The 27168-nt window shown below is 35.5% G+C and overlaps 1 protein-coding gene across 9 annotated transcripts in view; it reads right to left on the bottom strand.

The window, feature by feature from the left end:
- LOC113505370 (protein NDRG3-like) overlaps positions 1-27168 on the bottom strand; it is a 73672-nt gene that overhangs the window by 27421 nt on the left and 19083 nt on the right. For all 9 annotated transcript variants that reach the window (XR_003401658.1, XM_026888227.1, XM_026888526.1 and 6 more), the window contains one exon: positions 7565-7682. Coding sequence is in view for 8 of the 9 variants with exons in the window: in XM_026888227.1 (XP_026744028.1) it covers positions 7565-7682 (118 nt within the window). In the remaining variant the exon portion in view is untranslated. The remainder of the gene's footprint in view (positions 1-7564; positions 7683-27168) is intronic.

Raw genomic sequence — 27168 nt, 5'->3', positions numbered from 1 at the left:
ACTGATTCGTATACATTTTTTTGGTATTACGTAACCTTTCCCTTTTCAACTAGTGCGTAGCTGTCGGGGAAATATGATTTTTATATTCAGAAGAGTCATGATAGCCGTTTATCTAGCGTAGCGGACGGAAGGGATATCGGTTCGGGGGTGTAGACGGTATCCATTACCAAACGTAATGCCGCACTTGGTATTAAGCGGCATGTTAACTTATATTAGCGCGCAATATCGCTTTGATCTCGAATAGCGTTCGTGATGCATGATGTTTCGATTAGTAGTTACTTAGCAGTGCAAACATTCTCTGCATTAACTCTCAAACTTGCATAATATGTGTGAGTGATTGTTAATGGGTGGCTATAACTACAGATGTTACCGAATGGAACCCAATCTGGATTTAAGTGCAGTGATTGGGTGTGTTGACAGAGTCTATAGAAATAGCTTGCGATTAATGGGCACCGGCTTGTCTCCTATCGCGTGGGACATGTAACAGTAATTGGGAAACTGGGGGTGCGGACACTACTGACACCTCTATACAATCCGTGGGGTATTAGATGAGCGCCGGAGTGTCTTTAAATGATAGGACTGTAGCGAACTTTCTATTAATTAAGTATTCCTTATTTTTTATGAGTAACAATTTAAACAGGTCACTAAATTACAGTATCACACGAGTTAGGCAAGTCACAAAAAAGTTGAAGTTCTAAATGATCACAAACTCTTTAAAATTTTATTTTATAGAAATCAGAGATTTTACATGTATCTTAGTCCCGTTTCTTTTTTAAACATGGGAACGGTGATAAAATATTGAATCGGTGTTTTGCGACCCGTGGTCGGAACAGTGTGTTCTGACCTGCAGGGACCATTATTTGTATGACCTAGATATTTTACTAACTTCGAATTTGCTAGCATATGTAGATTTACCTGCTACACTGGGGAGTATTCCCTTGTTCTGTAGATACCTAAATTCACAAATGCTGTTACTCAAATGTTTGTATAGACATCTGTAGTTTGTCAAACCCCAATCTCGATTGTTTGATACGCGAAGAATTGTTTTTTACTTTTGTGGATAGTATTGGTTTATTTTACTTAAGGTTAACTGTAGCGAAATAAAATCATAAGTGTTGGAATTTACTCTAAAATTAGATGATGAGATAACGCATACGGGCCGTTTAAGAGTACTATAGTGTATTAAAATAAATGGTACTTATTATATTCATGAACAATGCAACATTTGAAGGAATTAAAAAGTAAAAGGGGAACAATTGTACGATTTCCAGACTTATTATTTTTCGTTTAAAGTACCACTGCGTTTAAAACGATTCCATTTCATCCCTACATTTAAAAATGAAACGGTAAAATTTAGAAGCGGTACGCTGAATTTAATCATGGTCACGTTCCCCCACATGATGAGATCTCACAAAGGTTGCCCGTGAGCTATAATCACTTAAAAATTGCGATTTTCGTTAGAAGAATCGTTGAAGCAGCGTCACGACCGAATTCAAGGCACGTAGGACGAGAAACAAAACCTTTATTTAAATGTTATTGTGGCTGTACTGTCTAATGTCCATAGAGAGGTATGTGGCGATATAGAAAGGCGAAAATTGCAACATGTGTAATAAAAAGGCTGCGAACATCGGGTCATAGGTGGTTTCGATCAACAAAACTACGATCCGGAAACGACGGCAAAAATTGTTGGACAGGTTTTTGGTCACGTTGATACTGAAAAACAGCGACCTATTTGCTAACCATAAAGGTGCATGTTTAAATAACTCCTCTGAAAAGTCCTCCGAGTTTCGTAAGTTCCTGTGAATAAGGGAACGAGTTCTTGAATACGTTTTGTTATGAATAGTGTAATTTACGAGTTATGCTAACCTGTGCAATGTCACCGGAGTAACATTTTTCGTCGAACATTGTTTCGAAATTTTCATAGCAAGGTATTGTTGCCATTTCTGCGGTGTATAGTGTGTTGCGAGGAACTTTGTTTGAATTCACGATTAAACTGTGACAAAGGGAACGTATAACGATGGTTTAAGTGAATTAAAGTCGCTTTCAGCTGCTTTACTGATATGCGGGTAGGTTGCGGTTTTTCTGAATGTTTGTTTGACGTCTCATTAGAACTAAATGTCATCAGTTTCAGCTTTCTATATCCACAATTTGGCATCATTAACAGACTGGCTCAGTGTACAAAATAAAGTAAAAGAAGTACGCAAAATGCTGTGAGGCTTGTAAGGTTAGTCCTGAAAGACAATCAATCATACATGTTAAATCCACACCAAAGCTGATGAACCCGTTCCAAAAAATCAAATCCGGTTATTTATTGTACATAATATGAACCTGGAGCACCCCATCCACAGTTGTACATGAGTGTAATCAAAGACTTCTCGGTGTATCTCCTAAACGAGGATTGATCGCGACGAAGGAATCTGGCCGAACGTTATTGGATGTAATGAGTAGTTTCTTCACGTTATACAGCTATCATTTGTAACGAACTCGACCGGAGTTGTGCTCTCTCTTTAATTAAGATTGAAGCTTTTTATCTTGATCTAAAGAAGTTGGATGCACAAAGCCGTGTCTCAAGCGTATTTGGCAAGATACTTTAATTAAAAATGTAATCCATTAGGTATCCAATTTCATTAGTTGGTTTTAAAATTTAAACCGAAAACTTATATTTGTCTTAAAACCTGGTATTTATTTTGAGACGTCTAGTCGGCGGCAAATAAAAATAAGCTTGTTTTTTTATTAAGATTATTGCATTGATATACGTATGTTTTATTTGATTATTTTAAAGCTCAGTAGACAATACATCCTTGAGGAAGTTCCTAGTATAGTCATGAGCAAAAATTGAATTATTGGTCTAAAGAAATTTCATAAGTCAACTCCAATTGTTCTCACTCCAAATAATAACCGGACATCTTAAAGGCGAAATGCGGCAGCGACATTCTTCGGCTTAGCTATTTCCGCACAAAGCCGGCTCACTGAGGACGACCACTATTCGTTTCAGATGAATTTGCTGCAACTTTCAATGAGCGCTTTCTATTAGGGCTGCGTAAACCTTACAATGGGGTGCAATAGCTGGCTGTTGGGAATGCCCTGGATTCCCCGACCTGTTTAAAGTTATTGCGTTCCAGGGCGCTCATTATGACGACAGTTTGCCAAGGCGCTGCACGACCCCTACTGCTCACGAAAATACAAAAAGAAACCACTCCTAAGGCCGCCGGCGCCGGGGGCGTATCTTGACCTATTCCGTTTTACCGCACTTTTAAAGTCACATTTCATTTCCGTCTTATGTTATTTAAATTAAGACGCGTCAAAGTGGATTGTAATAACGATTACGAATTTACCGTAATAACATTTTTACTCGACACAAATTTCATTTTGCGTTCTGTTACAAGTTTTTTTTTATGAGACCAGGATACTGTCGTTCGCGTCTGTGTGATATTTGAATGTTAAATTTTGAAAAATACAGGGAAGAAATTTTAAGTAGAAATAAAACTGGAGACAATACAAAACTCTTGCTTTTTTAATTAAAAGTATGGCTTATTTAAATTTTGGTAGAAAACTTGGGTTCGAGACTTCCAAAAATAAAAAACATAAATGCCGATATCATAGCAAACATTAGGTTCAATACTCAGGGGAAATTCGTCAATACAATAAGTTCAATCTAAACACATAAATTTCAATATTTGTCGACGAAGCAAATTCACAATCTTTGGTTTAATGTGAATAAATCAACTCGTGGCTGCCAGGGCATGCCTTATTAGTATAAGTTTGTAATTTCTAACGTTGTATCGGCAACACCCAAATAGTTTGGGAACCTGTCCACAATCATTAATCATTTGGGCACTGACTGCTGATGGATTTCCACACAAAACGATTAGAAGCGAACTGGTCACGCGAAGTTACCAAGCAATAAAGCAGTTCGAGACGGCCCAGAATCATGAGGGCCATTTTTTAAAGGCTTACTTAAATTAGGACGGTTTTTGTTTGTTTTTTTTTGAAATTTTCCTAATGACTAGACTCGTTTTGGTATACAACCTTTTACATGGTTGGAAAAGAATCTGTCTGAGTTACCTGAGATAAAGTAAACTGTTGTTAGAATCAGAAGGAATAAATAAAATAATCAAGTCTTGTTATAAATATTATACAAAGTTGATTGCCGATTATAACAAAGGTTTCTAGATTTCAATGTTCATGGAATCAAGGATTTATCACGATGTTATCCTTCACCGTTTCTCAGTGACGTATTCAAGTAAATAAGTAAGTAAGGATATAACTTATATCTATCTAAGTCTTAATTACAACAAAATAAATACCATAACTGGGTAGGAAGGTAGATTTGAACAGCTGACTTCTTAATTGATAGCGAGTTTAACGAAAGGCAATGTCACATTGATAATTGAATGCCGAGAAGCGGACACACAAACAGCTTATATTGTTGTTGATCACGTTGGCTGTACGACCGCGACGTACGTTCAAACTGCTAGACCACACAATGCCGCGCCGCCTTTTCAACAACGTGTAACAAGAAAAGCCAGTGAGATGCATCAGATTCTGTTACATGATATCACTCAACAATATCATATTTTTTATCAGTAAATTTTAAAGGACGGTTGTGATTGTAATTTTTTGTAGGCTTTTATTGATTGATTTTGATTTCAGTAGTTGTTAGTTCGTATCCTGTCTGACGAATGACGATCCAATTTATACGTGAGTTCTGCTTTTAATTTTCTTCCAATCCATTCCATACGTTATTATTACAAAATCGGAAAGACACCTATATGTTTTAAATGATGTATGCTTCAAATCTATTCTCGACACTCAAAAATATATTGATGCAAGAGTCTGCCTTGTTCACGATTTAAGCATTATCTTAACACTTCAAATAGTTTCGCTATCTTTGAAACCATTGAATATTTGCGATTGCAACTTAGTTCAGAACAGTGAACTGAACATTTGAGGTTTGGCTTGAGGGATAACTGAATGACTGCTGTATTTAGTCCGCATTTATTCGAACATGGCTAGAATAGTTTAATGTGAATATCGTAATAGCTGCACATTCGCTGTTCCGTTTCCGAGCCTGGCGTCATATTACCAATTAATTTTCACAATGGAAAGCTTGATGTTTACCTCACCTTTTGATATAATGAAAATAATTAACATAACACACTTCCTCATGAATTTGATAACATATGAGTTTCACTGAACCACCAATACTTACTTTGGTACAATTAACAGCTGTTGAAAAGTTTCCTTTCGTATTCGTAGCGAAACTCATTTTAATTACGAATTGGAATTAGATTACACTCTACTAGGAACTGTTATTTTAATTTGATATTCAGCCGGTAAGTGTCCAACGTGTTGAATAACTTAGAGTTGTATGTGTTAACTGGTCGAATACAAACATGTTAATATTAAAACACGAGCGTAAATAAACAGTGTTACATATGACGCAAAAACACTACCACTAACGATATACCTGGGTTAATATACCCGTTCGATAAAACTGCAAAAAGGTAAAAGAAACTCAATATTCGATATGCAACGAAAAATCTGTGAGGGGCACGTGATGCAATTAAATTGCCCTGCTGGTTAAGTTAGGGCGAAAAACAAGAGAGGATACAAACTGTCCGATATTAGTTTCGTAAAACTGCGATATATTGTGCTTCTTTTCAATCGGAAAATTAACTTGGAAGTAGATGGATGAATGGGGCTAATGCCCCAACATTACATTGCTTTTAGTTGGGGGCGGTTAACACAAAAATGTAATTATACCTATCAACGCTTTGAAGGAGCGAAACGTTTTATTTGAATTCACCATTGATGTTTATTGCGAATCCGTCTGCGCTCTAAATGTAGAAAGAATTAAAATTTGCAGAGTTTCATATTGTCTGTTGTCATCAAAAAAGATTCTGAAACGCGAATTTAACTGGAGAAACAATGGTTAAAAAATATCATGCTGGAAATTTTATTTTACAGTGCCCAGGCGAGGAACAAATGCTTTTAATGATATTCCGTCGCAGGCGAATAGAATTGCAATTTAATTTTAAGTATTTATCGTTCTGCAACGGTACTGTAGCTACTTACAATCTCAACTAATATTATAAAGGCAAGTGTTAGTCTGCTTATTTCTATACTTTTACAGCTTATCGACCCTAATGACTCCGTTAAATGTGAGAAATATATATACTATTCTTTGCCGCGATTGCCGATTAAACGAACGACGCCGCAAGCAAAAGCTTAGTAGGTACTAATAAAAAGTTTACGTGATAGTGGAAACCACTCCAGGGATGTTAATGATCTTTATGTATAGTCAGTATAAACAGGAAATGTTTTATTCGAGCTGTATGTTTTTCTCATACAATCCAGTATCTTCTTTGACCACAAGCATTGTTTCTAAAATAAAAGTCCAGTAAGGGCGAGGAAAGTACTTGGAAGCAATGCATATTGGTAGCACATTCAGATGCGGGGCTAACCGTGTAACTGCCATAGAATTAATGAGAACCACACAATCCGGTCTCTTCCCTCGACTGTATTATACACACTAGTCGTTTTATCGCCTGTTTATTTAGCTTTAATTTAAACAGTTAACTGCGACGTTCGCATTGTTTACAAATTAAAATCACGAGAAAATAAACTCGCGGAGTGACTAATTATAACGGCGATGCCGGCGGGATATTTTGGCGGCATTTTTCATTTCTGAACGGAAAATTATTATTAGTCTGTGTTGTAGACACAGCGAGGGTGCGGAGTGGTCTGATAAAATATATCTACTGAATGATTTTTATATGGTACTAATTATGGCGCTGCTCGTGGTGAAATACAAGAAGGTTGTTCTTCTAAAATATGTTGTCAGTTATATTCACACCAAATTTTAACAGGAAACCCTTGCTATTCTCATATAAACTTTAGTACTTCAAAAGAATTCGATCTTACCCAAAATTTGTAATGATCTGATGTAATAAGATTGTAATGAGATGAACCCCAATTTTTCGTTGACGACGATAGCCTAATTTTTTATAGTTAAAAGTCCGTTTAAATGTTTAACCATACAACAAACAATTATACTCGTTTAATGAGCTTGCTTGAAGTACATTATTGCGGTAAGCGACATTTTAGCAGCCACATAGTTTCTGCAAACGACAGACAAACGGTTTTACCGAATATCCCATTGATATCGAATTGTGTTCATATGAACCACAATTGCCGTTTTTGATCTAAAACCAATCAGGTAACACGGACATAGCAGATAATACTGTAATAATGTTGAAATTGAAATTCAGACAAATATTAGACATGTAACTTTAGAATTTGTTTTAAACAAATAGCTCTTCGAAAAATTACTTGCTTTAAAGTTTAGTATGGTGAGATGACGATGCAATGGTGTGGCATAAATTGTTGCAAGGAGTGATGTCACGCGACTCGAAATTTTTATTCAAAGTAACTTGATAATTTAACATTTGCAGGCGAAAAGGTGAAGAAAAAATGAACACGGGCATGTATCGTACCAATGTACGTATTGTATTTATGACGGGTGTATGTATGTGTGTAAGTATTAAAGCTAAGTACTCACTCCTCAGGTAGGCTCGGGGCGCCGTCCTCTTGGCCCGGGGCGTTCACGTGGTACACGCAGAAGTTCTCGAGAAGGGTCCTCATGTCCACGTAGTTGAAGAACGGTTGGAAGCAGACATCTGTGGACACACGACACCAATTAAATTTTGATTCAACATATTACTACTTGTTTATTTATAAAAGATGTCTGATAAAAGAATTGTTTCATTACTTGCTCGATTTTAACCTCTATTATACAACATTATAATGAAATAGTTAATGTAGTTATATAAATGAATAAAAAATTGGTTTCTAAACACTAAATAAATAGTGAAACGAATACCATTTAGAGACGTCTTCATGAATATTTAAAGAGACAACTTATTGACATGATTAAATAATACAGTAGTTTAACTTGGACTGATTTGGTTATGTAACATGATGATGATGAGAACAATCGCTGGCGCCTATTGATTAAAATTTTAGACTTTTCAGCATAGCATATTGTTACGAAATCGCAATGCAGTATTCGTGAACTCGCCTTGTATAACAGCGGTATGTAGCACGATCGCGATGCAGGTCGCAAGCAGGCTCTTAGCGGAATTTTCTAGTGGCATACTTCTATCACAATATAGCTAAAATTCCATTGTTTTCGACGTAACAATCGCCGTAATACACACACGAGTGTTCTATGACCGATAAAAAGTAGATCCAAATTCAAAAGGTTTTAATATTGACTACCAGATTAGTGCGATCGCCAGGCGCTTAGTTTTGTCTTGCGTCAAGGCTTAATTCCATTTTCATAGCGGGATCAACGCTTTCCTCATGCATTATCAGCAACGACTTTTAAAACTTACATATGCATAGCACGTTTATTTATTTCCTTTTTGCTTTAATGGACCTAATCTGTAGCAATCTTACATCGATAAGTACAAATAGTTTTTTGCCACTTCGTTTTTCTAGGAGCAGCGAGAACCTTACCTATCTTCTTAAACTTTGCTATCTCTTTGTTGAAACTAACCAAGAGCTTCTAGCCAAGTGACAAGTCTATAATTGTTGACGTCAATAAGAAAACGCTGAAATGTATGGACATGACATTTCGATTCGATTTATCACGTGACTTAAATCTGTCATCTCCGTAAATTTGAGTTATTTCTATTGACGTCAAAAAATTACGCTTGCCTGGGGACCTTTGATTTGTTGAAACATAAAGATAGAACAATTAAAAAATATAGTGACGCGTGAGGCGTAACTTAAATTTTTATCCAACGCCGATGGAGAAGTTTCACTTCAAAAGTACTTAAACGTAGGTAACATTTTATATTGTATTTTTTTATTATAGATCCATTATAACTGTTCAGTACAGTATTTTTTTTAAAGGCGTAGGTCGATAACAATGTTTTTGTTGGATGTTTAAAAACTATATCTGAATAAATCAGATTAACAGGAGCGTTTAATAGCTTTTACGCCAGGTTAAAAGCTTTTATTTTATTATATTAGTTGATACCATACGGGATTAACTACCGTGTATAATTTAAACAAAAACCGTACGTAGGTACATTAAAAATCATTTCAATTATTTCAAAAATATTTGCCTAGGTTTTATCGTTTCGTGACATTCCTGGTCAAATCAGAAGCCAAGTGGGATTAGACTTGAAAGCTGCAGTTATCTCGGCGGGAGAGAAGCCGCGCGCCGCCGGCCGCAAGGGACTCAAAACGATGACTTAAATGGAAAAATCGTTAGCGAGCAAACGAAATAACGTGACTATTCAATTTCACATAACTGAGATTTTATTACGTCAACACACAATTCAAATTGAACTAACAACACAGATGACTCTAGAGGAATGTAGAAAACGATAGCAACAATTTAATAGGAAAATAGCATTCAACAAATGAAAAACGTTGTCACTCTACAAAAGGAAACACAATTTCAATATTGACGTGACAAAAATCAAGCGAATCCTTTGTATTTTCGAAATGGTTCATACTTTTGTGACTGTTCATTTTATATCAACGTGACTCTCTTGTATAAAAATAAAGCTATTTTTGTTCGTTTGATTAAGTTAATTTACTCAGTCATACACAATTCGCAAACTCCGTGGGTTCTTCGTTCAGTTCAAACAGAGTTTGTATACCTGAGTTGCTTAGAACCATTGTTAGGTGATGTTCATGGAGGGAAAACTTTGTAACTTAGCTCGATCGGCAGCTTACCCTTCTGAATACCGGGGTCGGATTCAAGAGCACCAGATGTGACCCAATCATAATACTTTCAACACAATTTATTGGCAGTCATTGATTACCTAAGAACAGGTGTTCGAAATTTAGATTTTCTGTCGTCTACGGATTATGGTGATTAGTCGTGCAGTTAGCGAAGTAAATGTAAAATGGTTTTCGTGCATGTATTTTTAAAGTTAAGCGTGTAAATCCATTAATCACTTGCCTTACTTTCGAGAGCATATTTGCATGCGAGCTCCAGTGTTATCTTATCGAGTGTTATTCACTCGCCGACTATGGAGGACGAATGAACCTCGTAATTTGGGCAATTGCTTGATTTTACAGATTTAATTTAAAAAGAGAAGGTATGATTTATTGGTTGGAATGGGTAAAAATCTCTTTGTTGAATTACCTAGAATTACGAAACAAATAATATTTATTATTCCTTTCAGAAAATAAACACAATGGATGAATATTATGCATGTTTATATTATTGTTATAATTCAACACAGAGTAACAAAGGAGTAAGGTTTATACCTCACGGGCAGCATATTATTTTCATACACATCTATTAATTATGAACTATTGCCGACAATACAATGAAACGAACGGCATTATGATGAATTATATTTTAACGATTTATGTTAACACAAATCATGTTGATAAACAAAATTCAGAAATATTAACGATAAATTAAATGCTTATTTTACATGAAAAGTCTGCAGGTACAATATGTCAATTTATAAACCGTTTCTGTTTTAAAACAGGCTATCATTTTAACCAGATATCGTAAAAGATGAAGCCTGGAGACCTTTGCACAGACGCGTTTTGACGGTCAGTAAGCCTAACGCAGTTTATGATATTCCCATAAAGATCCACTATTTTGTATCCAACTGATACAAAAAAGTGGATCTACTATGGATATACGCAACGCGTGTTGCGTACTCCTTTTAAATAATAGATAAAAGTTCAAAGAATGAACGTGGTCAAAGTATTTCATAAATATTACAATTGATTTTTACATCACTTTATTTCTATAATGATCAGCTGCCCGTATTGCCAGTAAGTATACTTGTATTAAAATTGTTGAGATTCGTACCTACGAAATAAAACTATTCCGTGTCGAGATCAGAAACCAAATCCGAGGATAATTTATTTGAAGGAGTACTGATGTCGTTACTTTGAGAGCGAACACAGCTCGTTATTTTGCCTCAAAGGCGCTCTTTCTAAATGTGAAGTTGCAGTGGTTTAATAATAGCTAGTCCATGTACCTATTTTCAAGATTTCCTTGGTTTAAGTAGTACATCATAAGTGTGAGAACGAGAATTTACATTTTTCGTTTAATTTTAATATTTACGAAAAAAACCTAAATAACAGATCTATACGTCATTGAAATATTGTTGGTTCTCTTCAGATATTATGAAATGTAAAAAAACACGATAAGTCAGGAAATGAAATAGAACTCCATAAAAGTTTATCAGCTGGCTGTCGGTGACGGTTTCCGCTGTTCATGAGACTGCAGTGACGAGTAAACTGATTTGCAACAGAAATAACATTGGAAACGATTTCGTCTAGAATTCAAAAATAAACCGAGCCAGTTTTGAATAAAATGAATTTAAAATAATAATTTTCCGTCAAAGCACATCCCATAGTAGTGGTTCGTTCCCAATAGCAATCAAATTACGCAGGCGGTCGGTTAGACAAAGTGTGCACGCGGACACGTACACACAAACAATAGGGCGACATTATTAGGCCTGTTGAGTCAACAATTACCACAGATTTAATTACCGCCTATGAGATGGAACTACAATACATTATGCATTACACCAGCATTCGGTTTACATACATACACCGTTTCCATTGGATTCCTCTCTAAACGGCCACAAGTCAGCTATTTTGGGATACTTTAGTGGCAGTTCCACATTTAAAGACACATATCAACCGATATCCTTTACCTCGCCTCCCATTTGCACCTAATCATTAAACGTTAATGCGCCATTCAGCTGTTTTATGATAGGCTTTTATCAAATAGCTATATAGGTAATAGCCGATTATTTTCGAACGGTATAATTGTTGTGGTTAAGTATTTTCGGGATCATTACAGTAGATTTTTGAATTGATATCAATGTACGCATATGTAAATCTGTTATCTTGGTAATATGGTTATTTCGAAAACTTCAACTTCGAAAACATGGGCCTCATGGTAGTGAAACTTACGGAAAACTAAGCAAATATGGCGGCATTGTTTTCTTATCGCAACAAAAGTACGGAATACATTAAAGTCAGCTCAAAATACAGACAACTTAACACGTGCACGCTGAGCTGAAAGTGCAACAAAACATCTTGTACGTGCGAAGGTATCGTTAAAGAGATTTAGCTGAGCGCGATTTCGTTTACAAGTAAAGCGTTTGTTTTTAAGCGCTGAAGCATTGGACATATGAATGCAAACTTGAAGCGGACTAGCAGATGTTGAGACCCTTTGTTCACTGACTTAAAATCTTGTGTTAGGCCTTTATTCTAGTAGATAATATTACAATGTGGAAGTTTGTAGGTATGGCTGCATGGATGTTTGTTACTCTTTCACGCAAAAACCGTTGAACGAATAGAGACGAAACTTGGAATAGGTGCAGATACTTTATAACCAGGACTAAGGATATTTTTATATATAAGGATAGTTTTTTCCCGTTTTTATACACTGATTTTCTTGTTTATTTGTCGTTCCGGTTGGAATTTTGACACTTAATTTTGAACTCGCAAATCTCACAATTTTACAGCTATAAAAACGACTGGATCAATTCTGATAAAATTTAAATGTAGTGATAGTTAAAAAGGTGGGTATTTCAATTTTTGAAATCTATTTTTTTATCCCGATTCTATGTTTCCGTGTGATCATTTTCGATTTTTACGGTTTCGGGCGGGCCCGCAGGCAGAAACTAGTATTCTTATAAAAGAGTAACGAGGCCTTTCGGTCTACGCTCGTAGTTTGCATAACGTTCTTTTAGTAGGACTGTATTAATTAGCCTGGCATTGTATCATTAAAACATCTGCCGGTAACAAGAAACATCAGCCATTCTGATTGTCGTGTCTCGCTTCTTTTGTTTGCTTCAGAAAAGGACTATCGAAACATGTATTTGGATTTAGTCTTGGATGGTTATGAGATGTATTGTGATGTTTAGACGCACTAATAACTGCTCACGGTTCAGGTACTTTAAAAAAAAATGACTAATTTTTTTACCATTTCCACAAGAGTAATACCGAAAAATCGGAAATGTAAAATAAAAATGAAAATTATGACTTAATTTTTTATGAAAATTTTAGCATTTTTCACTAAGTATTTTAAAGTGAACTTTGCACATGAGGCGACATAGCTCATTTACCCATAATAAGGTTAACGCCGAGACTTAAAAATGTTCCTTTTTTTAAATGTGTCTCCGACAGCTGTTTTTGTAAACACGATAAACCAGCACTAATACCACAGAATTTTTATCCAAACATAGGATTATACGCACAGATTAAAACATAAAATTTATGAATACAAAAAGTCAACTTTACTTTTTTTTCAAATCGCATTTCTGTTGTTTTGGCCAAGCAGACAAAAACATCGATTGAAACACCCTACGCATACATACAGTCCGAACTTTTACAATAAGTAGCTTAGTCAAAATGTGACAAACTGCTGTGATTCAAAAGAGTATGTATATTTCGTGTGCCGCCAGCATACTAGCTTCATACAAGTGACATCGACACACGATGCACTCGGTGTTCGGACGCACGAGTGCATCAACAGGAACAGAATTTTTAAGTTGCAAATTCCAAAGTCGCTATCTCCACAGACAAGATTTTTACGAGCAATAAAACTTCAATTCCAACAACATCGAGCAACTTGTAAATTGTAGAATGTAAGTAGGCATGTTTTGTTTCATTTTTAGATTGAAATGAGACCATTAAAATAGTAATAACCAACGAAATCGTACCAAGTAACATGATTCATGATAAAAACTAATTTGCTATCGTTGTGTTACTAAAAAAGCTAAAGGGATAACGTCCATGTAAGATTACTTTTATGGATCATATTCAGAGAGCTGTAGTTAAGGGGACTATATAAGTTTTACGAACGGAAAAGTGAACATAAAGAAGTTTATACTTCATAAACTGCAGTGACACGGCAGTTTAACACAAAGCTGAAAGCAAAAACCTATACTTCAATAACAATGAGACCAGTTTTGGTAACAAACCAATACGGGAAAGCGGCCCCAGAACGGAGGAGTGCTCAGTATTCACAACACGACTCAAAACTCTTATAAACTTGTCACACTTAGTCCTTAACATTTTCGGCTCTCATGTGTCGAACAAAAACCCTTTTACTAAGCCAAAAATTCGAATAGGTAAACCTATACCTACGGTGCTACATAAGAACATGATATTATCTGCTTACATGTTTGTGCTAAACAAATACCGGACAAATCTGTATTTACTTACAAAGGTATTCGAAAAGTGAACCAAATTCCCGTTAATATATTTTCGTTGGAGAAACATTGTTTATTCCGACTTTGGATAATATCCCGGGACTACTTTAATCTTTCGTGTTATCTTAGGATTTATTTATATGCGTGGGTGTATGTTTAAAATCAGGTTACGTTAGCAGAGGGTTACATTGAAAGAGATGTCTGAGGATTTTATTGATTTGTGATTGTTATCGCAAGTCTCCAAATAGGCCATTATAACATAATAATGGCGTCGTTAGTAACATAATGATAACCGATACCAAATTCCCGATGAAAAAATAACCTACAAAAAATATTAACTTTTAATTTAAAGTTTACATCAATAGTAAAGAGAACTGAAGCTCGATTTCTTGTCACAGTTTTTCGTAGTTTCTATCCATTGCAGTGCAGCCACAGTGTGACGTCACCAGAGACAAATTGATTGTCAGTAACTAATGGCCACCTGTACCCTATCTAGGCATTTATTCCGACTATTACCCAGTCGGCGCGCGGACAGTAAAGAGTATTGCCTTTTTAACATTTTATAGGACATGTTTTATACATCGTTTTCAGAAGCACTAAATTTATTAGGAAAAACTTTTACGGAGCGTGGTTCATAGATGAGACTTGGTCTTTATTGATTTTAAAAGAGGTTCTTTAAAAAGATGAGTATTTTATAACCTAGACGAAACTAGTGTACCTTCTTTGGAACCTAGTTATAAAAAGAGAGATACCTACGTGGAATGTAATTTTAAAAAGATTTGAATTGAACGTTGGTTCTTTAATTAATCTTCAGTTGACACATTTATTTTCAATGTACAATTATAGTGGGATGTATTTATTGTCTCATAGACAAACAAGGTGGAGACAACAAAAAAAAACCTTTGCCCTGTAGACTGGATGTAATTATTAAATAAATGTAATACGAAATAAATCTATGGCGATAAAAAGATTAGTAAAGCCACATCTACAGTTCGTTACCAATTCAAAGTCTCGAGCGGCAAATTACCTAAGTTTGTGAGACACTAAGTTTGGACGACATTAATTCCTAAAAGTGGTATTGTTAGGGAGAGGATGTGATTAGCTATAGAGTTTGATGTCGAGCAACCGATCATTGTCATTGGCACAGTGCAAGTAATCAAGCGGTGTGTCTGCTTGATTACTTCGGCCAATGGCGGCGGCCGGCACAAAGGCCCGCAGAAGGCGAACTGGCGTCTATACGTAATTGGTATTAGTAATTGCTCGATTCGTAGACGCGAGCTTTACATTCAAATTTCGAACTTTGTGTTCGAGTGACAGCTCATAACAGAATATAAATTTATTAATGACATACTAAAAACAGCTCACACTTACACACACTGATGCGTTTAAATATCTTTCAGGTTAGACAATGATGCATTCTAAATGATAGAATAAAACATTTCAAGGGCTTACAAAGTTTCAAGCGACAGATTGAGATCGCCAAAGCGATCGATAGCATAAAGTTATCTATTCACTAAAACTAAACACTTTACCACAACTAATAAAACATTTAAGGCAATGTCAATGTCGAAGTTAAGCCTTAATATTTAGTAGTTCACTAAATGGTGCTCGTAAACGTCATTTGAAAGGTAAATAAGTATTATTTTTACGAATTCACAGCTTGAAGTACGCAATTTAAACGAGGACCTCTCCAACGCCCGGACGTCAAAAAATGTTGGCGGCAATTCCTTTGAGGTTTTGCCAATAATCGAGGCAACCCGAAATGTGTTGTTGTTCGTACATAAGAGCTAATTGCTCTAAGATTTTCGGTATTACATCGTTCAAATATTAATGATTTTGTTTATTTGAATCAAAAGGAAACCAAACAATTATTAGGAAAGAGTAAAATATTTATAAATTTTATACTGGAATCCTACCTAATTGAATCCATATTACATTTCCAAACGATATCACAGTCAGTACAAATACTCGTGCAAAACTTAAATGACACGCAAACCACTGACGCTTTTGTTCTTTTTTCCTTTTTTCAGATCCGTATAAAAGCAGCGCTGTAATAAAAATATGTGAGAGAAGCAGGAGTAGCCAAACGCCGACACCGAGGTCACAGTAAAGGAAACTGTTACGTAATTCTACGTCGGATTCCAAATGAAAATGAAACTCAAATGGGAAATGTGGTTTTTACAGATTTTCGTCCGTTACTGCCTAAATACGAACAAATTTGCGTTCTGCACTTCGGAAAAGTTTATATTAATCTGATTCAAGAGACTGCAATAAAGCGAAAATCTTGTTTTAAGGCTAGAAGGTTTGTTATGTAACAGCCGTAACAGGTCTATACGACTGAAGCAATGTATTGAACAGTGAGCCGTCCTTCAAAATGGTTAGCCTTCACCAAACAAATATAAATCGTAATTAGTCAACTGATACTATTTAATTGCTCGTAAAAACTACATGTATAAAATCAGTTTTATAATGAAAGAGAATAAGCTGTTATTATGGGCAATTAGCTCATCAGTGTGGGATTTTAATTTCGACCGAATATGTTTCTCTTGTGGGTTTCCAGTTAACAAAAATGATCCAGTTTAATTATGTTCTTCGTAAAATAAAATGTGGACAATCTGTACTTGATAGGCAGTCGTATACATTTTTCGAGAACGCTTTCGTTAAAAACCTGGTTAAATCAAAGTAACCCCATTATTATTCGTTTTAAAGCCAACTTATTAAACGAATTCGTCGAGATCACAATTCAATAATGTTTAAAGCAGTGTTCGTTTCGTTACAAATTTAATTTTAACAATGTTTTACCTTTTCATAGATCTTTAGAAGCGAGCATTTACTTTTGGTTTCATGAAACGATAAATTGAGAGCGATATTCCCGACAGAAGAGCTCTTACGTACAAATGCTGAATGCTCATCTGATAAACATTAGCCCGCGACGACCTTTAAGACCGACCGATATTCTCAGAACGAATGTATTAAGATTTTTATTTTCGTTTTATTTATTGTTCTCACACCTCTTAATGTAATCGATTCGATCCTTGCCACATTAATTGGTACAAACATTGTGACATTTCTTTTGAAGGTTTTAACTACATTTCTTGAATTCTAACTCATTTTGGGTCGCTAATGATTTCAATTATACCCGTTTTAATTGTTTTAAACGGGTTTCGAGTTGTTATGCCCACAGCTTGATGAAGAAAGGGTACAAAATGGGGTATTTTATTAAGAACTTGTATGACAGAAACAAGTCTCCAAATAAACTTTAAATTGTCTTATTTACGAAAGTTTTTGGTTTCGGTTATCTTTCTTTGTGTTCGAGATTTCTATCGATACGTGGAGGGACCGTTACCGGATGGTAGTTAGGATAAGACTGCATCTATTCTGTGGGACTGCATCTGTAGACGGCTTATCTGATTCGTAATACCACTTACGCAGTTGTTTGGATAGGTAAACTTTCTGAAAACTCTCTTTTAACTAGAAAACATACGGAAAAATATTACGTACTAAGAGTATCAAAGGAAGAGTGTTTAATTTTCAACTTTCAAAAAGAAGTTCTCGTTTCGTAGGTTTTTTTCGTTACTTCACAACTTCGGTCTGGAACTCGGCTTTGTTGACTGTTTTTTCATTTAACATGAAATAGTTGTCATTTAGTCTCATTAAAAATCACTAATTAGTTTGCCTCAATAATTTTTAATTAAAGTGGTTGTACGTTTTTGTCATTATAAGTAATTATTAACTGAATTATCATCGCATATAGTTTATTATCGCTTGAAAGCTGACATAAACCTATAGACGTGTTGCTTTGCATGTTGCCCAGGGGATATAAACTGATTTACCGGACGAGACCGACAGACACATCACGAAAATATGCTTAGCGGCGAGTTAGAGCTTACGTTAGCTAAACATTTTCAACATAGAGTACCAACAACAACTAACGTAGTACATACTGTGAAAAAAAAACAAAGGAAGTATATTGCGACAGGCGAAAATAATATAATATATACTAGCTGTTGCCCGCGACTTCGTCCGCGTGGTTAGAAGATATAAGTTATAATTTATACCTGCCTTCTATCTATCTTGTAGGATTCAGTCAGCGTTTGCAATGTAAGCGCAAAAAATGTGTTTTTTTACGACCTCACATTAGAAACCTCAAAAATTGTAGCCTATGTGTTATTCTGATGTATAAGTTATATCGTGGTAAAGTTTCATTCAAATCCATTCAGTAGTTTTACGTGTAAGAGTAACAAACATCCATGCATCTATACTTACAAACTTTCGCCTTTATAATAGTAGTAGGATTGAAATAAATTATACGAGCATATTGTACAGTGAAATGTTACAGGACATATTCCCGCAAAGCTCAAAGTCTCACTCGGATAGTGATTGACGGAAAATTACAAAAGAGGATTGATATGCAACGCAATATTCTGAGTATGTGAAAATCTTTTGTAGTATGAAAGCATCTTGTAAGATTCTCATAAGAGCAGAGATTACAAGTGATTGGAAACTATCAAAGGGCTGCCAACACTAAAGAGGTTTGCACGCATTTTTTTTTAACTTCACTTTACAGCTCTAGCATAAATTGGCTGCAGAGTTGATACGATTTGAATTAAGATGCTTAAAGAGTTCCCAGACATGGTTCTATGCACCGAAATAAAAAAAAACACTTTCTAAGAAAGGCATAAACACTTCGATCTTTATGCTTTTGGTTATTATGTATTTGACTGATAATATTAAAAAGAAAAAAACATACAAAAATGCCAGGTCTGATTTTAAACACTTCCTACATGAAGTTGAGTAACTAACTTTATCAGAATTCTTCAAAATACAAACGTAGTTATCATAACGACACATAAAAATGTATGCAAAGACGAAATAGTAATAAGTTGAGTAATTAATAAATACCGGTCGTTGTAAACTAATTTAACTTCCCAAAGAGTTTGCGGAACCAACGTCATACTTTCCGCAATCATTATAAGTGTTCTTATTTACATTTCATTACTAAATGCACCGTTTTGCAAAAAAAAAAATGATATAGAATTTTAATAAATTCTCCTATTAATATATTTGGCAGACAAAAATAATTCTGTTTTGCCTACTTAAATTCCTTTGTATTGAAAAGGCTCAAAAACTACTGGACCGATTTAAAAATTTCTTTTACCATTACTTCGAGGGTTCTTCCGAATCCGTATAGGCTACATTTTATCCCGGAAAATAAGCTTAAAAAATAAATGTCCACCCGTGCGAAGCCGGGGCAGGTCGCTAGTTGTTAATAAGAACTGAAGTTGAAGTTTTAAGGTGTCCGAGAAAGCGTAGATTACTGGAAATATTTCCTTGCAGGAACAAAATGTGGACGGCCAATATTTAGCATTAAAGCTCCCTATTCAATCAGCCCGTTAGGAAGCTGTTCGTTTTTCCCCTGTGCAAATATGGGCTAGCAGTTTGCAGTACCTCTCAAGCCGATTTGCGCCTCGACGCTGTCAAAGCTCTCGTTTTTCAGTGGTCGAAGCAAAGTGTTGCAAACCCGACATTCTTTTGGCTTCGCGGGCACCACACAAATTCTTTCTCGAAGAAAATAAAATTTAATACTACAATGGAATTTAAAAGAAGCACGAGGGCATTATTAAAATATTTTATTCTTTACCTGGTAGTTTTCTATGCAAACTACAATACAACAATGTTCTTTCTATTCAAACTCTTGAAATAATAAACATTTTTAAAACTTTTTCGTATTCTTCTTCCTACTTTACGCATCTTCTTAAAAGCGCTTGTTAAAAAAATAAAACATTTTTGTTATTTTATTTATTACTAACAAAATAATGAAACTCAGCATTTTGTGGCAAAATACAAAATAATATAATAAAAGACGAACATGTATTTAGTCCTATATTAAAACCGTTTTGGGTACAATTCAATATTCCGTTCGTAACCACTTTTTGGGTCGTAAACGTCGAAATTAGTGGTCTTTCAAAGTTCGAGAGCGACGATCTCCTTTTTACGAAATTTAGAGTGATGGGGGCAAAATGTTTTCGTTTACATTGTGACCACTCTTTGTGGGTCAGGGTTTGATTGAATCACTTATCTTAGTCCTGGAGTTCTAAAGTTCACCTATCTTTTCGTTGACATTCTATCTCATTATTTCGAATACGTTTTATTTTTGATATTTAATAATGTCTATTATGATAATGCTTTCTTTATTCGCTAAAGGCGACGCCATTTAATCCTCGTTACATTCAAATAGCCGTAGGCGTCAGATTCGGATACAAGCACCCTTTATTTGTGTTATTATTTTAACATTTACATCCCACGTAATCCTTCCGTTAAAATCTGGTTGAGGCGGCGCGGTAAAGAGGATGTCCGTTTCGGTTGTGCTAAGAACCGGCCCCTTACCACAAGGGAATAGGTTAAAAGGGAATTATCTGTCCGTGTATGTATCAAAGTCTATCAATACAAAATCTGCAACTGTGTGCAGTCGATACAGGAAACAGAATATTGGATAACTATTTAAAGTTAAAACAATATTAAATTGGAAGTAACCAAAATCGAGGACTAAAATATCGAAATCGGTAATAAATATTACTAGAGATAATTCTGGGTTTATAGTCTGTTACCAAGAGGCTGAACAAGGAGGTTAAGAAGTAAAGTTTTAAACTTTCGCGAGGAGTGGATATAAAAATGATAGGTACGCGCCAGCAAGCGTTCAAGATTTATCGATATTCTGTAATTTACCGTTATAGGAGCGTCACGGTCTAGCGGGCCTAAGCCCGGGTACAAAACTAAAACATCAGGACGAGGGTGAAGCTGCCTTCCGAAGCGTGGGTAAATAAATTAGTGTTTGGTGGTGCAATGAAGCGCAGTGACATCAGCGCCGTCTCCGCGAGGGGTGGCTGAACAGCTGTTTACGTAACGCGAAGGGACGTTGCCTTCTGACGTCACCCACCACTGAAAACACGCGAGGCCAAACGCTCCGAACCCCTTTCCTTGAACATTCCGCGAATATTCTTACAAAAAATTGCTTTTAGGCTGAACATTAATTTTTAAAACGACTTAAATATTTATGTTTCTTACAGCATAATAGAGATTATTAAAGCGGGCATTCACGAAATAAGTTGAAACAGTACAATTCCTATCGCTACTGAGTGCTGTAAATTCGTCTATTTAAAGCGTACTTGCATAGCAACAGACAATTTATGAGCCTGTGCCGGTACCCGGTATCTTAATTAAATTGACGGGCGAATGTTTTTGGTAGGGTAATTATTTAATTTTAACAGAGTAAATTGTTATTTTACGTTCAGTTCATTTTACGTGAGATTGTTTTGTATGAGAACAAAGGCATGAAATAAACTGTGTTTTGAGCCAAAATTCGACATGATATCGTTTTTGCCGGAGAGTAATAAGATCATTAAAGCCGCACGAAAAGCAGAATGGTGTAGGGCACCACGCCAAGCCCAATGTGCGGGTAACGTCGCGGGTTCGACCCCGCGTAGGACAAGCATTCGTATGATCTACGATGCTTACCTATTGTGAGTCTGGAGGTTTTATTCACGTGATGTGAATGTATGTGCTCTCTGGATAAAAAAATAGTGAGGGATGATTTCAAAGAGTAAAGCTTTTTCATGATAGGTACCTACACGATTGATTAAATCCTATTTTACAGCTGTTTCAATAAGGATCAGACTTCATTTCACGGGAAAGATATAAAAAATAAATTGTGATACTGGATAACGAAATATTAACCATAAAAAATCCAGGAAACCGCGAATATATTATGTAATTCGATAAACACAATTACACTAGAAAACAACATAGGGATATCTGACACTTCGGGCAACATCATAAATTCAAATTGAAGTAGTTTCCAGGAAGGACAGTTTACACTGCGTCAATAAGAGAGCTAGTATACGAGAGACTAGAATAACTTCATAATATACAAACGGGAACATCAAAATCAGTTTTATTCCAGGTTAGTACTAGCTGCTGACTTGCCTCGAATTTGATGCAAGTAACTTGCTCAATGTGAATACGCCTTTTAATCACACACTATTAAATGAAGTCGCTTCCTGTTGGTTTAATTTTTTAATCACACAACGGATTTCAATGCAGTCAGCAATAGAGAGAGCGATCGAGATTAAAGTTTATTTGTACATACGTACATGTTATAAAAAATAGAAGCTCAAAAACAAAGATTTTAAATGTGTTGTATGAAAAACATTTTTTTGGGGACTCAAATCCTAAATGCTGGTTAAGTCTCACGAGATCAAACTTAAAGATTACACACAATAAAGGTTAATGTCCGTTTAATCTATAACATTCCAAGAATATATATCCACCACAACAAAGTACTCCTTACACAATAAAATACATGGCATCGTTCATGTCATACGAATCAAAACAGGATCGAAAAAGCATTTCATAAAAGATTAGTGCTTCAAAAGTTATTAAACTAAAAGGCGAAGGCAAAGACGCTGTTGGCCCTACGATAGGCGTTCTCGAGAAACAATTGAGTGTGTATGCAGTGTGTGATGCGAGTAATTGAGGCGGAGGAGGCAACGTGAGTGCAGTGAGGCTAGTGAGGAACAGTGGTTGCACTGCCTTCCAGAAATACAATATACATTATATAATGAACTAGCGACCCGCCCCGGCTTCGCACTGTTGCAATTCAAATATACACTACAGAATTTCTTAAACGTTCTTTGTTTTGATAAGGTTTTATCCCATCATAACAGACATAAGCGTTGTTGAGGCAAAAAATGGTTTTAGTGAGTCAACAATGGAAAATCCACATATACTATAAATACTGTGTACTATATTGTTAAACAGTTTTCTGATGTATCTCGTAAGGTGAAGCCAGTGTATGCCAATGAAAGCGTAAAAAAATTAATAGATTAGAAACCTCTAAAATTGACTCTACTAAATTTGCATAAAGGTTTCGGGTCGAGTCTGGATGAGGCTAGCACAGGACCGTAGAAATTGGCACGAGAAAGGGGAGGCCTATGCCCAGCAGTGGGAGGACAAAGGTTGTGGATGATGATGATTATTGATGATGATGAAAACATGCATAATTTTCACTTTAAAATCTTCCTCTTGAATCACTCTATCTATTAAAAAAACGCTATCAAAATCCGTCGAGTAGTTTTCAAGAATTAAGCATTCAAAGGGATATAAGCAGATATGGGCAGAGCAGGCGACTTTGTTTAATACCATGTAGTGATACGTGTCACATAATATACGTGTTGATATCAGGCGATCAGAAGGTCGTTCATGTGTTTGTGTTTGCTTCCTGCAGTTTACACCGGTATACTAGGTTAGATCAGTGACCGTTACAGGACTGTATACAATATCGGAAATGCATAGCTAGCTCGCTGAACTTCTGTTGGCTTGTCGACTTCAGTCATTTTGATTGGATTAAAGAATAAGTAATGTTATAGCCTATGACCTGTGTAAAAAGGTTGCCCGCGATAAGCACAGTTTATGACGATAGATGAAAGAATACGCCGCATCAAATATTCAAAAGCTACATTTTCTTTGTAACTCGCTGGAAGAAATAAACAGTATTACTAATATTACGACAGTTACAGTTTCTCGAAGCTACTGATAACCTGTGAAACTGAGGATAACATGGATAGCCATTTGATATAACACTTGACAATAAACCCACTGTGCGCGACGTGTCCCGGGTTCGATCCCTGCGTAGAACAAGCTTTTTGTGTGATGTGATATGTTTAAGAAAGCTGCGACACTAGAAATAAATTCCTTAGTGAGGGAGTCGTATTTTTTCTAAGCTGATGTAGTTGATAATTTAAATTATCTAGCCTAAGTACCTCCCTAATAAGTTATTGATAAGGTTATAAGCGTCATAGAAGGCTCTTCTACGGAAATGATATTTAAAAGTTACTTGTAAACGATCGTAACAGGAAATGTCAACAAAAGTCACCGCACACAACATTTTAGGCGCCCGTGCACCATCAAAAGCGATAAAGAAATAAAAATCTGAAGTAAATATTTGAGAATACTTCGATTTCAGTCGGCCTTTTTTAGTGAAATGTAAGTTTTCCAACATCTAAGTGATATAATTTATCTAGACTTACTGAATGTCGAATAATTTAATAAGAATAATATAAACACAGTTTTATTGTACTATTAAATAAATATTTTAAGAATGAAGTGTCGTTTTCGACAATTTTGCTCAAAAGCCGTTAATGGCGCCGCTTTCATTCTCGAATATCATTATAACTTTGAAACTACTGAACGGATTTTAATAAAATCGTAACGGGCGGCCTCCGAAATTTCTCCAAGAGACAGACGGGCTATACTTTTAAGTATAAAATAGACGACTAAATACCATTAATTAAAAAGTATGAAATGTAAGTAATACAATGACTTGGTTTTATTCTTTCAATAATCTTCTTTGACCGTGTCAGAGGCTTACGGGCGGGTAAAACTACAAGCTAGTCGCTTCACCAGATTATGCACTAATTAGACGGTAAGACGATTTTCTTCTGAGGCTAAGAGGTTGATGAAGAATAAGTATTTTTTTTAACCAAAACACCAAAGACCATAAGTTTTGATTAATTTAGTTTTACAGTTAAACTACCTCATAGGTTGCAGATAGGTCCCATTACCAATTTCTAGCTGCATTGTCCAGCTCTTACTCGTTATAGTGCAATATAATGTAATAAAATAGTTTAAAATACGCTGTACCTACCCAATAAACAAATGATTGAATATTGATCTCTCCCATTAAAATAAGTATGTTGTGAAAATCACGATTAGGTGTTTAAGACGTGATTGTTAGTTTATACTTAGATTTGATCGAAACAAAAATAAGAGGTATTCAAAATTTTAAAGCTGTAAAAAAAAATATCACCACTTAAATTAAATTATATTTTTCGGAACCGTTCCATAATCAAACCAAATTATTTATACATTAAGTCCTCAGCAAAGACAACAAGAAATACCGAAATTGGATGATAGGAATAGTCAAGACTGACATTAAGTGGACGTAAACACTAGAAGGTTAGCGCCTTTGTGCTAGTTTCATAAACACGGCCCCTTTAATGTTAGTTTTGTAAAGCACAATAACCCGAAGCTAATTCACAAATACATAAATAGAAAACAACACAAACGGTTTGGAGGCGCTCCTCTTTGAACGGAGAATATTCATCAGCAATCAGCATCAGCATATTGGTTGACTGACACGTCTAAGCACAAGCGACAGTTGTACTCAAACGGTAATTGGTATCTTCATAATACAGCCTCGTTATGAATAAATCATGGCAATATTAAAAAGCAGCAGAACCCTATAGCAGGTATTAAGTATTGCCGAGTGCCTCTGTTCGGTATCCGATACCACAGGGAATTCATTTACTCCGAGTTCTCTGTATTAATGTATTAAGCTTTTTAATTTTTACTTTTTGAATCCCTGAGGGAAAGAAGAAAAACCAAAGTAAGTATTTCATTGGCATACTCTATGATTGACTGATACAAATTAAAAGCAGAAGTAGAATGTGAACGATGGCCACGGCGACCAGATAATTTAAATAATTGAAGCTCAGAGATGCACACGTATTTTAATTTGTTCAGACGAGTGTTTCAGTCTGCCTCTTTGATAAAATGAAAATAGTGGTTGAATATTATCAGGCCAATCAATTTGTTTTACACGACAACCACACTAATTAATTGGGCAATTATATTATCGCATTGTAGTGAAGGCTGTGATAATTACTCACTTCACCCAAAACGGTTATGACTGTCGAGTGTCGTTTATACCTTTAGTTGACACGATTTGGACGGTATAATTTACTAAAACTGTTAATGCCAAAACACATTTTCAGTCATAATTTATAAGTTATTTTGGTAATGTAAGGTAAGCTATTAGTAAGTGTATTTTTTGGTGAAGTATTTATTTGCTAAACACGCCGGCAGCGCGACGTGATGGCGATAGTCGCCGAGGTAATGTCTAGCCTGTAGGAGACGGAGGCATGCGTCTTTTGTTTGTCTCTGCATTGTGCTCAACAACAATCGAAATAGAAAGGAATTAGCAATTACCATCCTTCATTGTTCAGGCAATAATTAAATCCATAAATAAGACTCGATACGAATTAGCGAAAACAGATGGTCCAGTAAAATATTAAATAATTTTCTAACAAACTTCTGAGTATTTAAGTTTGGCGAGAACTTACGATTTCCACGTGTAACACTTTGATAGACGGTTTGCCAATTAATTCAATTTTAATTGAAGTCAATTTAGTGCGTGTTGTGTGGGTGATATCGAAACATTGATTATTTGATTAGCTGATGGTTCTGGCCGGGTGAGTATTTCGCGTCATAAACGGTCTCTTGTTATACCGGCCACATCCATTGTAGCTAAGAGCCCACTCGTGCTTTATTGCGGAAGTGAAATATACTGTCAATGGCACGGCCAAGATAGCAAATAACTGTCCGGATATTACTACGATATAATTTCTAATAAATGTTCCAGACCTCTTGAATGTTGCAGCAGATAAGCTCAGCTTGCGAGGCGAGTTATTGAAAAATGAATTAAAATGTTTATGTGCCTTAAAATTAAAAGTATCATCTAATGAAAAAAAAAACATAAAGACTTGCCTTACCAAAGGAGGTACAAGATATGTCTACAACCTAACGCCATATTGCAAAAACTGCTGCTTCATTTACAGAAAAAGGCTATCGCGACAACGTTGTTCAGTTTTTTATAAAATAGAGCAGTTTCTTTCCAATATGGATGAATTAGTAGTCCGTTAGAAGTGAAGCAAAGAAGGCAGATCGAACTTTTAATAGAATGCTGAGAAACTTTATGTTCGGCTAGAGTTGTTAGTTATTCAGCCGTAATTTGATTTATTCAACAACAGAATAAAAAAAAAATCTATTGCAATAAAAAAACATGAAAAATACAAATATTGACAGAGTATAATATGTACACTCAGAA

This window comes from Trichoplusia ni, chromosome 1 (assembly GCF_003590095.1).
Source record: "Trichoplusia ni isolate ovarian cell line Hi5 chromosome 1, tn1, whole genome shotgun sequence".
In the NCBI taxonomy this organism is placed as follows: Eukaryota; Metazoa; Arthropoda; class Insecta; order Lepidoptera; family Noctuidae; genus Trichoplusia; species Trichoplusia ni.
The sequence above is the reverse complement of the archived record's forward strand: the minus strand, read 5'-3'. Positions and strand labels throughout refer to the sequence as shown.